At 39.8% G+C, this 12,763-nt stretch overlaps 1 protein-coding gene across 3 annotated transcripts in view; it reads right to left on the bottom strand.

Annotated features, from left to right (window-relative positions):
- The window catches only part of grhl2b (grainyhead-like transcription factor 2b), a 40,521-nt gene that overhangs the window by 23,058 nt on the left and 4,700 nt on the right, over nucleotides 1-12,763 (bottom strand). The window contains exons 2-4 of one of the 3 annotated variants that reach the window (XM_088329307.1): nucleotides 9,008-9,116; nucleotides 8,864-8,922; nucleotides 7,213-7,282 (exon numbers count right to left, since the gene is read on the bottom strand). Coding sequence is in view for 2 of the 3 variants with exons in the window: in XM_088329306.1 (XP_088185432.1) it covers nucleotides 1,986-2,005 (20 nt within the window). In the remaining variant the exon portion in view is untranslated. Of the gene's footprint in view, nucleotides 1-1,985; nucleotides 2,376-7,212; nucleotides 7,283-8,863; nucleotides 8,923-9,007; nucleotides 9,117-12,763 lie in introns of those variants that run through there. The other 2 variants (XM_088329306.1, XM_088329304.1) reach the window with 2 other exon arrangements.

Below are 12,763 nucleotides of genomic sequence, written 5' to 3'. Positions count from 1 at the left end.
TACTCAAAATTTCAGAACATCTTTCTTTCACAATTGATTCAGGATCTAGTATCAGTAAGAATGGAATGATTTACACCAAAAAACAACGGCAACCAGATGATGAAAGTGTTCTATCCGAGTCGGATCGGGAGGCTTCTCCTGCTACTGGTAACCATTGAAACCGGTACTAAGCGTTTCATGATGTGGAGCAAACTCCTACCAGAAAGACCAGCCTGGAGAGGAATGGGCACAGGCAAGCTGTACATGCCCAAGACACACCACAGAAAATGGTGCCCCTACAACCCTTGGGGTTAATGTATTAATTAGCGCCACCTAGTGGTAAAAACAAATAACAATATATATTTATACAAAAAGCAAAAATACAAGATTTCCTATACAAACAAGCATTTTTGTAAAATCACTGGTTCTTAACTGGTCTTAATTCAGGACCCACAATAATAATTATTCGTTATAATTTTTTTTGCATGGCCCATAGTAAATGTCTATAAATGGTCCATAATTCTTACACTTATACACATGGGAGGTCGGTGGTTCGCGCCCCGGCCGAGTCATTCCTAAGACTTAAAAAGTGGTCGGCGGCGCCCTCTGTTGGCTGCGGCTGCATCGGCTCGCTACAACGGGTCAGGTGCAATCGACATTTCGTTCTGTGTACATTGTTACACAGAATGACAATACAAGGAAATTATTATTATTATTATTATTATATCATAGTGTCTTGTTTAGGTGTAGCATGCACCTGTCCTCCTGGGTGTGACGCATAGGGGGCGCTAACGCTTCATAGGACAATGACAAACTAAAACCAGCTCCGGGAATCACGTGGGAAGAAGATATGCAAAGGCAAAGCGAAGGCACTAGGGAACAATGTCGCTGTCATTTTTAAGTATATTGGTCGAAAAACATGGCAACAAATTCAAGCATTTCACCCAAAATTCAATGACTTGACACATTATAAATCAAGCATTTTCAAGGACACCAATACAAACCCTGAAAACAGGAAAACATGTAACCAAAAAAGTCCACGCATGTGAGAAATTTTTTTTTTTTCTCTTTTTTTTGGTTCGTCTTCTCTTTTTCCCTTTTTTCTTTTCATTTAATAACCTTTACTTTTTTCCCTTCTACCCTTCTTTCTTTTCTTGTCCCCCCATCTTCATCTTAGTTTGTTTCTTTTTTGGCCATTTAGGTGTAGCCTGCACCTGTCCTTCTCGGTGCGAGCCGTAGGGGGCAATGACGATTCATTGGACAATGACGTACAAACCAATGCTAGCTGCTGTTAATCACGATCAAAGAAAAAAACTCAATGGCAAGCGCAGCCGCCAGATAGCAGTGTGGGTGTCATTTTTTTAACGGGCAATTACAAGCACTTCACCCAAAATTCCAAGCACTTTTCCATCCTTGAAAACAACGTTAAAATACAAGCATTTTCAAGGAAATCAAACACCTGTATGAACCCAGAATAATAATAATAATAATAATTTCCTTTGTATTCCTCTAATGATTGAATAACACACAATGTCATTTAAAAAAAATACTTAAATCTAAATTAATTTCTTTAAATGAAGTAATAAATTGCTTTAGCAAGTAGTGTTTTTGACGATTCACCCACTATTAAAATACATATTTACACAAGGCAGTAAGTTTTTTTTCAGTGAGAAGCAAAATAAATATTAAAATATTGGCGTTGAAAAAAAAACAGAAGATAATAATTTTAAAAAGTCCAAGCATGTTTGGCGATGTTTCCTTTGGTCGAAACAAAAAACGGTGACTCCAAATTTGATTTGCTTGTTTAGATTTCTCTCCTTAAATTCACATTTTCGGAGATCGATTCAAAATTGTAGGTGACAATTCCTCATATATAAGAATAATATTTTCGTCTTTTTACCACAAAAAAAAAATCATAGGAGAGAAGAGCTCAGGAAAATAATGGGAGCCCCCTCCCCAGTTAGTCCAGAGTATCAAAGATCGTCTCCGTAGGCACGATGACTTACTTGTCTGTCTCCTGTGACATATTTCACCTCCTCTCCCCGGCTGGCTGCCTGGTGGAACTGGACTTTCAAGTCGGAGCAGGTGATAATAGGGAGCGGGTTGCCAGAAGTTGGCGTACAGGTAAAGTCACTTTTCTTCTTTTTTTTTTCTTCCCGACTGCTTTTATTTAAACTTCCCCTCCTCCGTCACTCCCGCACCGCCTCCCTTCTCACCTACGTTCCCTACAGGTAAATCCCGCGGTTTTCTTTTTTTTTTTTGTTTAGTTTGGTTTTCCTCCCTCCACTCCCCGTTTTGTAAACACAAAAGTGGAGTATAGGACTTTATCACGACGTCCATATGAATAATAGACACGTCAAGGCGGCAATGTTTGTATTTGGCGTCGCTTAATCGCTTGGCTTTAGCGAATTCTTTTACAGACGAACGAGGGAAGGTAAAGTCGCCGCTCATTGGCTGAGCGGTGAAGAAAGCTGTCTACTGATTGGCTAGGAGTTAAGGAAAGCAGCGAAGGCACCGCCTCCCATTAGTCAGGATGGACCACCGAGTAACAATTGTTTGGTCTTTTATGTATCTATTATTATTTTTATTGATTTTCATCAGAATAAAAGTATGTTTCTAGCGTTTACCATTGTTTAGTCAAGTCAAGTCTTGTTTATTTGTATTGCCCTTGAGCACCCAAAGTCTCAAATGGCTAAACAGACTACCATTACGACGTCCCTTGATCTGAAATTTACATGAGGGTAGGGAAAAATTCAATTAAAATTGAGAAACCTTGAGAAGGGGCCTCACATGAGGTAAATAGTTGAGTGTCATCTGCATAGCAATGGAAACTATTATTATACTTGCAAATACTATCACCGAGCGGAAGCGTATGAATACTGAAAAGGAGGGGACCAAGTACTGAACCCTGGGAACGCCAAGGGTAACACCATAAGACTTGTATTGCCATATCTAACACAATGCGTCGGAGAGGTAGGATCAAAAGGTTGGCATGTATGCATTGCTATTTGGCAGAGACTTCAAACACAAAAAAGGTGGTTGAACATTGCTCATTTTTCTTGAAAAGACTCGTTTCCAAAATAATTTAGAGAAAAACAGCTTTTTTTGTGTGAGGCTGTATTTCTAGCAGAACTTTGCTTCTGTGCTTCTTCTTTTTCTTTTTTGCATTTGTGATATCTCCAATATCTAAATGAAGGGTCTCCAACATTTTTCTAGCTGAGAAATAATTTCTATTACTAATAGCGTAAAGGGCACCCAGTTTATATACATTTCAGAATGAACACATTTATCATGTTATACATATGTTGTTACTGTGTTATTACCAAATTAATAATTTTTAATAAGGTTGAATAGACTGGGTCAACAGCCACAAGACATAATTTAGCAGAAAATGACAATGACTAAGCACTGGTGAGCTATTTTCAAAACAGGCTTGGGGGAACCCTGGTGCCAGCGGGCACCACGTTGGAAACCCCTGATCCAAACAATGCTTTCCATTAACACAAGGGCACTTACTTTGCAAAATAACATTGCAAGATTACTGAAATGATACATGAACTAGGCAAGAACTTTTTAGCGCCTGATGTTTCGGGCGATAACACGATTTCAGTCACCATGGCGATCGCGTTCTCTCGGGAAACTGCGTTTCTGTGGACGTGCATGAAACGTCATCCCTCTCGAACCAGACGATGACGATGGGATTTTGTCATATTTTTTGAAAGGAATAAGCTCTGTTGAAGAGTTCCGTACCAACTATTGTTTGTCCATATCTAGTGACTCTTATGGCATTGAATTAGTTAGTTAGTTATTGGTATGTTTATATATACCACCATAAGATGAAAGAAAAAAAAACATTATATAAAGAACGTTAACTGGAAAAAAGGTTACATAGTTATTCATATGAAAGGGACGCTCCGTAATTAGTAAGGTAAACAGTCGGCCATATGTTATGGGCCTACAATACGCGGTTTATTGAATGTTCAAATGAATGTATAAGGGGTTGTTTTATAAGACTCTACCTTTTATTTCTAATTTGTCATGATTACCGATATGCATCACCTGTGCACGCGCCTTTGGTGCCAACTGCCTCGGACTCTGATTGGCTCTCTGTCCCGATTTAAACCCACTCCTATCCGTCCCCTTTTGTCAGTCCGTCTGCGAACCTCAGTTTATTCAAGGCAAGCCTTTTTTCGACCCTCACTCCCACCTGTTTTTGCTCCCGTCTGTCCCCCGGCTTCGACCCGTTTTTGATCCTGACCACGTCTAATCTCCCGTCCCGGCTTTCGACCTTTTTTGTCCAGACCACGTCTACTCTCCTTTCCTGGCTAACGACTCAATTCCGACCCCCGAACAAATTTTTGCTCTCTCGTCCCGGCTACTGACCCGTTTTTCCATTCCCGACACCGCCATCGCTCGTCGCGGAAGATCCACTTCCGCGTTCAGAGCAACCTGCTTCCCGCGTCCAGCAACCACCGGATCATGGGCGCAACCCTTTCTCTTTCTTCCAATAAAACTGGTGAAAAACACAACGCAAGTGGGTCCTGTCTCCGTTCTGGTGTTGACACTAATTACTGTTAAGTGCTAAGAGGATGCCAGAGTGAGGACCTCACATTTCTATTGCATTTGGTTAATTGACTATACCTGTAAATGAGTCCAATATGCCAGGGGTCTCAAACTCGGGGGCCAATTGCAGTCACCAGGATGATAGTTTTAGGCCCCTGCCTTAATATGAAAGTGAAAGGGACAATGTTTAATATTTGACCGCTGGATGTCGCTGTATTCTGTCGTGCCACTGAAAACCAGTGCTAAAAGCACAACGAAAGAAAGACAAACTACGGAGACCAAATTGACCAAAACGCACCTTATTATTTTTGAAAAGAAGAAAAAAAGAAAACAAAAAAGAAATTGAAAAAAAAGAAAAAAAGGACCGTAAAAAAAACCCAAATAGAAATGGGACAAAATGTATAACTCAGGAAAAAACACAGAAAAAAATGAAAATACAAAAAAGAGAAAAAGAAAAAAATGAAAAGAAAAGAGAGGGAAATTGCCTTTTTTCTTTCTTTATCTCCATTTCCCTTTCTTTGCTTTCTTTCCCCCGTCTTTGTTTTATTCCAGTTTTCCTTTTTTGCCTCTTTTTTGTATTTCTTCTCCCCTATTTAATATTCCAATTTAAAAAATTCCTTCTTTTTGTCTTTCTTTGTAAAAGGCTGGGTAGATATAGAAAGAAAAGGGCTGCTTTTTGCTCACTTTCAGTGTCCGTAGTTTGTAGTCTTCCTTAGACTAATTTTCTGTTGCATTACCCATTTCAGCGACATCTAGCGGACACATATGAAATACTGTACTTTTAAGAACAGCGCAATGTTTTTTATCAGCAATGTTTTTGTGGAAAACTTCATTTGGCCCTACCTCACCCGGACCCTAGCTTCAGCGGCCCCCAACTCAATTGACTTTGAGACCCCCACATTAAGCAATTTAACCAGCCAATTCATCCGATCTCATACTGAAACGTGGCTCTCGGTCTCCAAAGTTTGCCCACCACGACAGAGTAAAGAGAAACAGGGCAGGGAGGAGGCCTGTCATTAGTTGACAAAATGCTATTGTCCCTTTAATGAAACCATTGTGTGAGCTCAATGCAGTGTTTGGAATCAGTCAGGCCAACAGCAAACAATGCAGGTGCACATATGGCTCCTACAATCACCACCTCAATGCTAATTCAGACCTGTTTATTTAGCTGAGAGGCTTACGTATAAGTACCAATACAGGGATTGTACGGGTGAAATCCTCAAAAATGCTTGAATTTTAGTTGTGTTTTCAAGAATTGAAAAGTGCTTGAATTTTCAATGGAGTGTTCTTAAATGCTTGTAATTGTTGCCACTTTTGAGACTTGAATAAGACAAGAAAGTTTGTGGGGCCCCTTCCCATATATTAGCTAACTCGCACTGGTTCCCGGTCCGCTTAAGATGTGACTTTAAGGTTCTTTTACTAACGTACAAATGTTTGCATGAACTTGCCCCATCTTATCTCTCTGATTTGAATTCCCCCTATGTTGCTGCACAGAGCTAACGCTTCGAAAGCGCCGGTCTACTTGTGACTCCAAGAGCCAAGAAGAAATCTGCAGGCATGAGAGCATTCTCCATCGATCACGTTTTGTGATTAAGGGCTATACAAATAAATGTGACTTGACTTTCCATGTTTCTCAACAGGTCTGCTTAAAAATTACGCCGACACTGCTCTCTCTATGGTGGCTTTGCTCTTCCCTTGTTTTTGGGGCAGCCGGCATTAGTTAGTATGGTATTGTCTTATGAAGCCAAGAAGCCAGGTGCATGCTACACCTAAACAGGGTTCTACAAAATATGTTGTAGTGCAAGGATTATGTATCAGTTATGGACATTTATTATGGCTCATGTATAATTACTACAAAAGTATAACAAGAGAAATATTATCATACAAATACTACATAAATACAACTACAGTAATACTCCAAAAAACTACAGATATACTACAAAAGTTCTGCTGTGAAAATACTACAAAATGCTACAGGCACACCAAAAATTACTGGTACAGAAATATTATGACAGAAATACTACAAAAATACCGCTACTGTATTAAAAATATTACAGATATTATAGAAAAATTAAATTGTGGAAATATTAGTGCAAAGAGTATGTATATATTATGGATATTTATTATTGACCATGCAAAAAATTGAGGTAGCGTTTCCCAGTGGTGAATTCTAATGGGAAGAACTTCCTGCAACTGAAAATGTAAGCTAGATAATACTGTAATTTGTATCCTGTATTGGTAAAAAAAATCAATTTAGTCGAGATATAAAATCCTATGTCGTGATGAATATGAGATTTAAAATTGCAAATGTAAAACGTAGATATATATCTGTGACTCACACCACATTTCTTCCTTTAATGGTACTGAAGAATATGAAAAATTGGCTTTGAAAGTCCTTAAAAGTGCTTGAAATTGACCATGATAAAGTTGTACAAACCCTCTAATATGTAGAAGTGTGCCATTTTATCTACCGGCAAACGGTTTGGGATATAAGGAGGTTTTGGATTGGACCGAAAGACAGACGCTCATTTGCTTGTGAGAGCCTTCAGGGGTGATCGTTTATGGAAATTCTTTTCTTTTTTTTTTTCGGGAAAAGAAGTTAACATGTTCAGTTTAACCGTCAATAGTGTCGTCCCTTTGTGTTTGTCAGTTTGTGTGCATGATACATACACGTTCTTCTTGTCTTATTTGTAGGACGGTGCAGCTGGGGCCTTTGCAGTGATCTCTTGTGTTGTGTGCGCTAGATAAATACAGGTGGAGTCACTTTTCATCCCAGCGGCACACAAACACAACACATTTAGAAAAAAGGTGGAGCTGACGGGATTATTAAATGTTATAATCGTTAAACCGATGGTGGAGTCGAACTTATCAGAAGCCTGATTTTTAGCACTCGCAAGCAAGGCGTTTACGTTTGGATCTCAAAATGTGTGTGTATATGTGTATATGTATATATATATATATATATATATATATATATATATATATATATATATATATATATATATATATATATATATATATATATATATATATATACCAGCATTTTTAGGAGCATTTTTGAAATATTTCAAAAATAAAATCAGTAGGATTTTTGTAATATTTCTGTAGTAAGATTTTTGTGGTACGTCTGAATAATTCTTGTAGTTTTTCTGAAGATGTCACGATCCTGTCAGTTGCCCTCTGATTACCCTCACCTGCGCTCACTCTTTCAGACCCAGCTGCCACTCGTGTCCTAATTATCCCTCTCCCTATTTAAGCGCTTCCTCTCCGGTCACTCTTTGTTAGTCCGTCGGCGAACTGTCCGCCTCGCCACCTGTCACCGGCCGCGGGGCCTTCCTGTTCCAACTGTCCAGCGTACTTCAGCTCACGCAAGGCAAGTACTTTTGATCCTGGCTTCCCGATCGTCACCGGTTCCCCGATTTGCTTTCGATCCCCGACCACGCTTCGTTCTACTGTGCCAGCTACCCAAGTTGTTCTGATCCACGACCATGCTCCATTCTCGTGCCCCGGCTACCCAACTTGTTCCGATCCACGAACACGCTCCGTTCCCCTGTCCCTGCTACTCGACTTGCTCTGATCGTCGATAACGCTCTGCTCTTCGGCCCTAGCTGTACGCTTCGCCAGCTGTCACCAGCCGCGGGGGCTTCCTGCTCCACCTGCCCAGCGACCACTAGATTGCCATTTTTTCCTCTCTCCCTGATCCCCCCTGATCCCTTAATAAAGTGTTATGTGAAACGTTACGCATTTGGGTCCACTGTTCCGGTCGTGACGGAAGAATTCTTGTAAAATTGTTGGAAAAGTATATAGAATCACACAATACTTTGAAAACGTATACTTTAGAATGATATTGTTTTTTAAATTTGCTGCTGCTCGATTTTACCGTTCTTTCCATTGCACTATTTTTCATACACATCACTTATTCAGGCCAGTTTTTCTAATCACTACATTCTTATTATTATTATTGCCTATTTAACCTGATAGTCTTTTATCTTTGTTCACTTCAAAGTCTTTATTACCCGTTTTACCCCGGAGTGCTTCGTCTAATCTTGTTGCGTACAATGTTTCGCAACGTTAATATCAATGACAATAAAGAGATTTCTATTACATTCTAGTATTTCTGCTGAATTCTTGTAGTATCTCTGTTGTACTCTTGTTGTATGTCTGTAGTATTTCCGCGTATTGCTTAACAAGGGGAATTGCAGTCATTAATTAGGGGAGTAATTAGCTGCGGTGGACAGTTATGAAAACTTTTATTCATTGATTAGAATTTGAATGTAATGAGTTCATTGTGAACAAGAGCTAAACAAAATACAATATTTACCCGGCATGTACCATTGCGGCAGTCAGGCTGTATGCAATCCAAGCAGGCACAGGCAAGACCTGAAAGTGAGGCGAAGAAACGCTCAAGAATTCCAGCTCCCATGCCTCCTCATGCATTTTGTGCATCTGAAAAAACCTTACATACCAAGCGCTTTTTTTACTTGTCCGGACTTGGCCCCTGGATTGGGAATCAGCTCATTTGGCAGCTCCAGAACCAAAAGCAAGTGCAGGCAGGATGGATGGGACTAATTGTCCTAGAAATGGACGCAAGAGGAGAGGACATTTCTCGGATATGTTTACAGATAATGCATTCTAGGGACGGGAAAGCAGGCCAACTATATAAGCTTAGGATATTTCATTCATAACAGAAGGTCGAACATGTGCATGAAATCCTTGTTGTGTTTTCAACGTTTGAAATGTGCTTGGATTTAGGGTGCTTGTAAATGCTTGAAGTTGTTGCCTTGTTTCTCAACAAGTCTGCTTTAAAATGACATCGCTTTCAACTGGTTTCGCTCATGTTCAGTCCCTTCTCAAGGTTTCTTCATTTTCCTCATGCTGAGGTTATTGACTATTTCCTAGCCCTCATGGAGGTTTTAGATCAGGGGATGGTGTCATATTCGTATGTCGTTTGCAATAGTCTGTTGTCTGTGCAGCCCTTTGGGACCCCTTGTGATTAAGGGCTATACAAATAAAAGTAACTTGACGTTGCCATTGCATTTTTCTTCCTTCATGATTAACAACATTTGGCATTTGTTTGTATGGCATTTTCCTATGAAACATCATCGCCACCTATGGGTCGCACCCAAGAAGACAGGTGCGTGCTACACTTAAATAGGGAACTATGAAATGCGTATTAGTGAAAGTATTACAGATTAATTATGGACAATTATTATGTACCATGCAAAAAATGGTAGAATTCTCCAGTCATAAATTGTAATGGGTAGATCTACCAGCACCTGAGAATGTAAACTACTCATTGTGTCGTACTTACTAAAAACCTATATGTGGGAGAGATTTGTCTCAAAAACAATTATATTCTCCAATTACTCAAGATCTAAACATCATGTCTTGATAAATGCTTGTGCAAAATTAAAAATCGCGTAATAAATTGCAGATATATTTGTGGCTCTGCAAAACACATGATTCACACTGGCTCATTTATTTTATTGGTTTAGGATAAACTGTAAAATTGGCTTTGAAAGTCCTTATAAGTGTTTGAGTTTGGGTATTAAAATGGTGTACCAACCCTGCTAACATTTGAAATTATTTATTCATTTAACTTCCGAACCGCTTATCCTCATCAAACTGGGTGCCAGCCAATTGCAGGGCTCAAAGAGACAGACAATTCACTTGCCCATTCACACTTAGGGATAATTTCGAGACCCACCAATCAACCTACTATGCAAACTGGAGAAAACTCACACAGGCACAGGAAGAACATGCAAACTCCCTACCGGGAGGCCGGTACCTGGAATTCAACCCAGGACGTCTGAACTGTATGGCAAACGCTCCCCCACCGTGTTGAGTTATTCGAGTTGAAATAATTGAGTGCCATGTCTAATCTTGTTGCATACAGTGTCTCACAATGTTGATATCAATGACAAAAAACACAATTCAATTCAATTTTGCAGTTCCCCCCGCCCCCTAAAACCGTCAATGAAAACTAACACCTAAGTTTCAGCCCATCGTGATCCAAAGCGTACAACATCATGCAATTTGTGGTTGTTGTGACTGTGCCGTTTGACTGGTCCGGCAACATTACGGCAAAACCGGTTGGTTGGAAGCGGGAGGATGGAAAGGAGAGGAAGTGTCAGATCAGGACGGTTAGGAGGCAGTTTCCTCTTATGGTTAGGAACGGGCGAAGGTATATCCCTTCACGTGAGGGAGGTTAAAGTTGGGGTGCGTCGTCCTTAAAAAGCAGTAACAGAAAGGGGATTTCACACCTGGAAGGGGAATTTCATCCTAGAAGGGGGATTACCTCATCTTCATTTTCCTCATGCTGGGGTTTTTGAGTTTTTCTTTGCCCTTTTGGAGGTTTTAGATCAGGGGATGGTGTCATAATAGTTTGTAGTCTGTGCAGCCCTTTGAGACTCCTTGTGATAAAGGGGGTCACAAATAAACATGACTTGACAAGGCCTTCAGTAGTGCTACATCTGAATCAATCCAACCTTGAATAACTATTATATGGCTATAAAACATTTACTGCAGCTACAACTGCGGCGCATGGAGAAAAGCATGAATAATGATTTTATCCTTATAAAATTTCAAGATTAGTTAGGAATATTGCCACATTTTACTCGATAAAAATCCTTTTTTTGTGCACAAAATCCATCTTCCTTTCTTTCCTCAATAAGATTTCAATTACTCTGTAGTAGAGATTATCCATGAGGTTTAGTTCCATCGAAAAGTTATTTTCTATCGGCATCAAAGCTGATGCTAAAGGCCCAGCTTGTCCTGTTGTATTCCTGGAATACGTTTTTAACGATTTAAGAATGAAAATGTAGTTCGACAGAAGCAGTTGACAGGGATTTTTTTTCTTTGCGTTTTCGTCGTAATATTTCCGTTAACGCCTCCAAGCCAATCATAGTTTTTGAAACCGCTGATGTTTCTCAAGGCATGCTAGCAGGCGCTGGCTTGCCAACTCGTGAGGGCTGCTTTGCCATTAAAACGGTTTCAGTTGCTTCACCTTTTCACAGCGTTCGTTTCCAGTTAGCTTTTTGTAATCAGCATGTTCCGTTTGCCAGTCTCTCTTGAGATTAAAATTTTAGAAAACAGCCACAGTCTCTTGGCAAATTAGGCATACGCAGTTGTTTTGGATTTCGGTGAAAAAATACTCCAATTTCCACTTGTCCTGAAAGTGGCGGCCCTCACAGTCAACATTCCTTTTTTTAATTTACAGACGCCATGTCAGAAATGGGGTTTGCAATATTCTCACGGAAAGTCAAGGGCAAGGTGGCCAAAGGGCTACCGCCATCATCTGGTAAAATGGTGCCCTATTTATTTTTTTGTGCAAAAAATATTTCATACTGCGGTCAACATTACTGGCAAGCCACATATTAATTTTATGTCAGAGGCCGTGGGGCAGTAAAAATGTGATCACGGGCCATAACTGGCCCCCGGGCCGGACTTTGTATATGTCAAGGCTAAACCAACAGCTGCATCGTCACTTATTTTATTCCTCAGGGCCTGCAGAGCTGATCGTAAAAGCCTCTAAGTAGATTTTGACCCTGGCAACAAATGATGACTGAAAAGTAATTGGTTAAATGCCTAAAGTAACCCGTAACTGTAACTAACAAATGTTTTTAAACTTCATATAGCAACAACTAGACTGGAAAAATGCTTCCATTGTTTATTTGCTCTTCTTTTTGGGTAATTATGAGCATATCCAAGCTGTACTGCATTTGTCATTCTTGTACACAGAGCTATATGTCAATGCACCTGACCCGCACCGTTTCTGTAACTATATGAATATAAGTATGTCGTAATGAGTTGGAGTATTTTGAAAAAGGATACTGTACAATAGTCTAAAAGACCTATAGAGTAAAACAAGCCAGTAGGGGATCATGGTATATGGATGTGCAGTGTTGGGTACATAATCATAGCTATGAGTACTGTGAGGTAGTGCTAGAATAGTGCAAAACAGGCAGTCAGGTAATCATTATTACTATACAGTAACAATAGAATAAAAATAAAAAATAAAAAAATGTAAATTCATTCTAATTACAAGAATTTAAAAACAGATGGCTTCTTATTCGTGGGATTGACTGTTAAGAATTATGAGTTTATAAGTATAGAGGGTCATTGCCTCCCCGATCTAGGTAATAAGATAATATTCTCCACTATTATTAACCCGTTGACACCTGGAAGATTCGCTTTCACTCTGTCCGGCCCCGGGGGTATT

Source organism: Urocampus carinirostris, chromosome 2 (assembly GCF_059441175.1).
Source record: "Urocampus carinirostris isolate Australia breed hairy pipefish chromosome 2, RoL_Ucar_1.0, whole genome shotgun sequence".
NCBI lineage: Eukaryota > Metazoa > Chordata > Actinopteri > Syngnathiformes > Syngnathidae > Urocampus > Urocampus carinirostris.
This window is presented reverse-complemented; position numbering and strand designations above follow the sequence as displayed.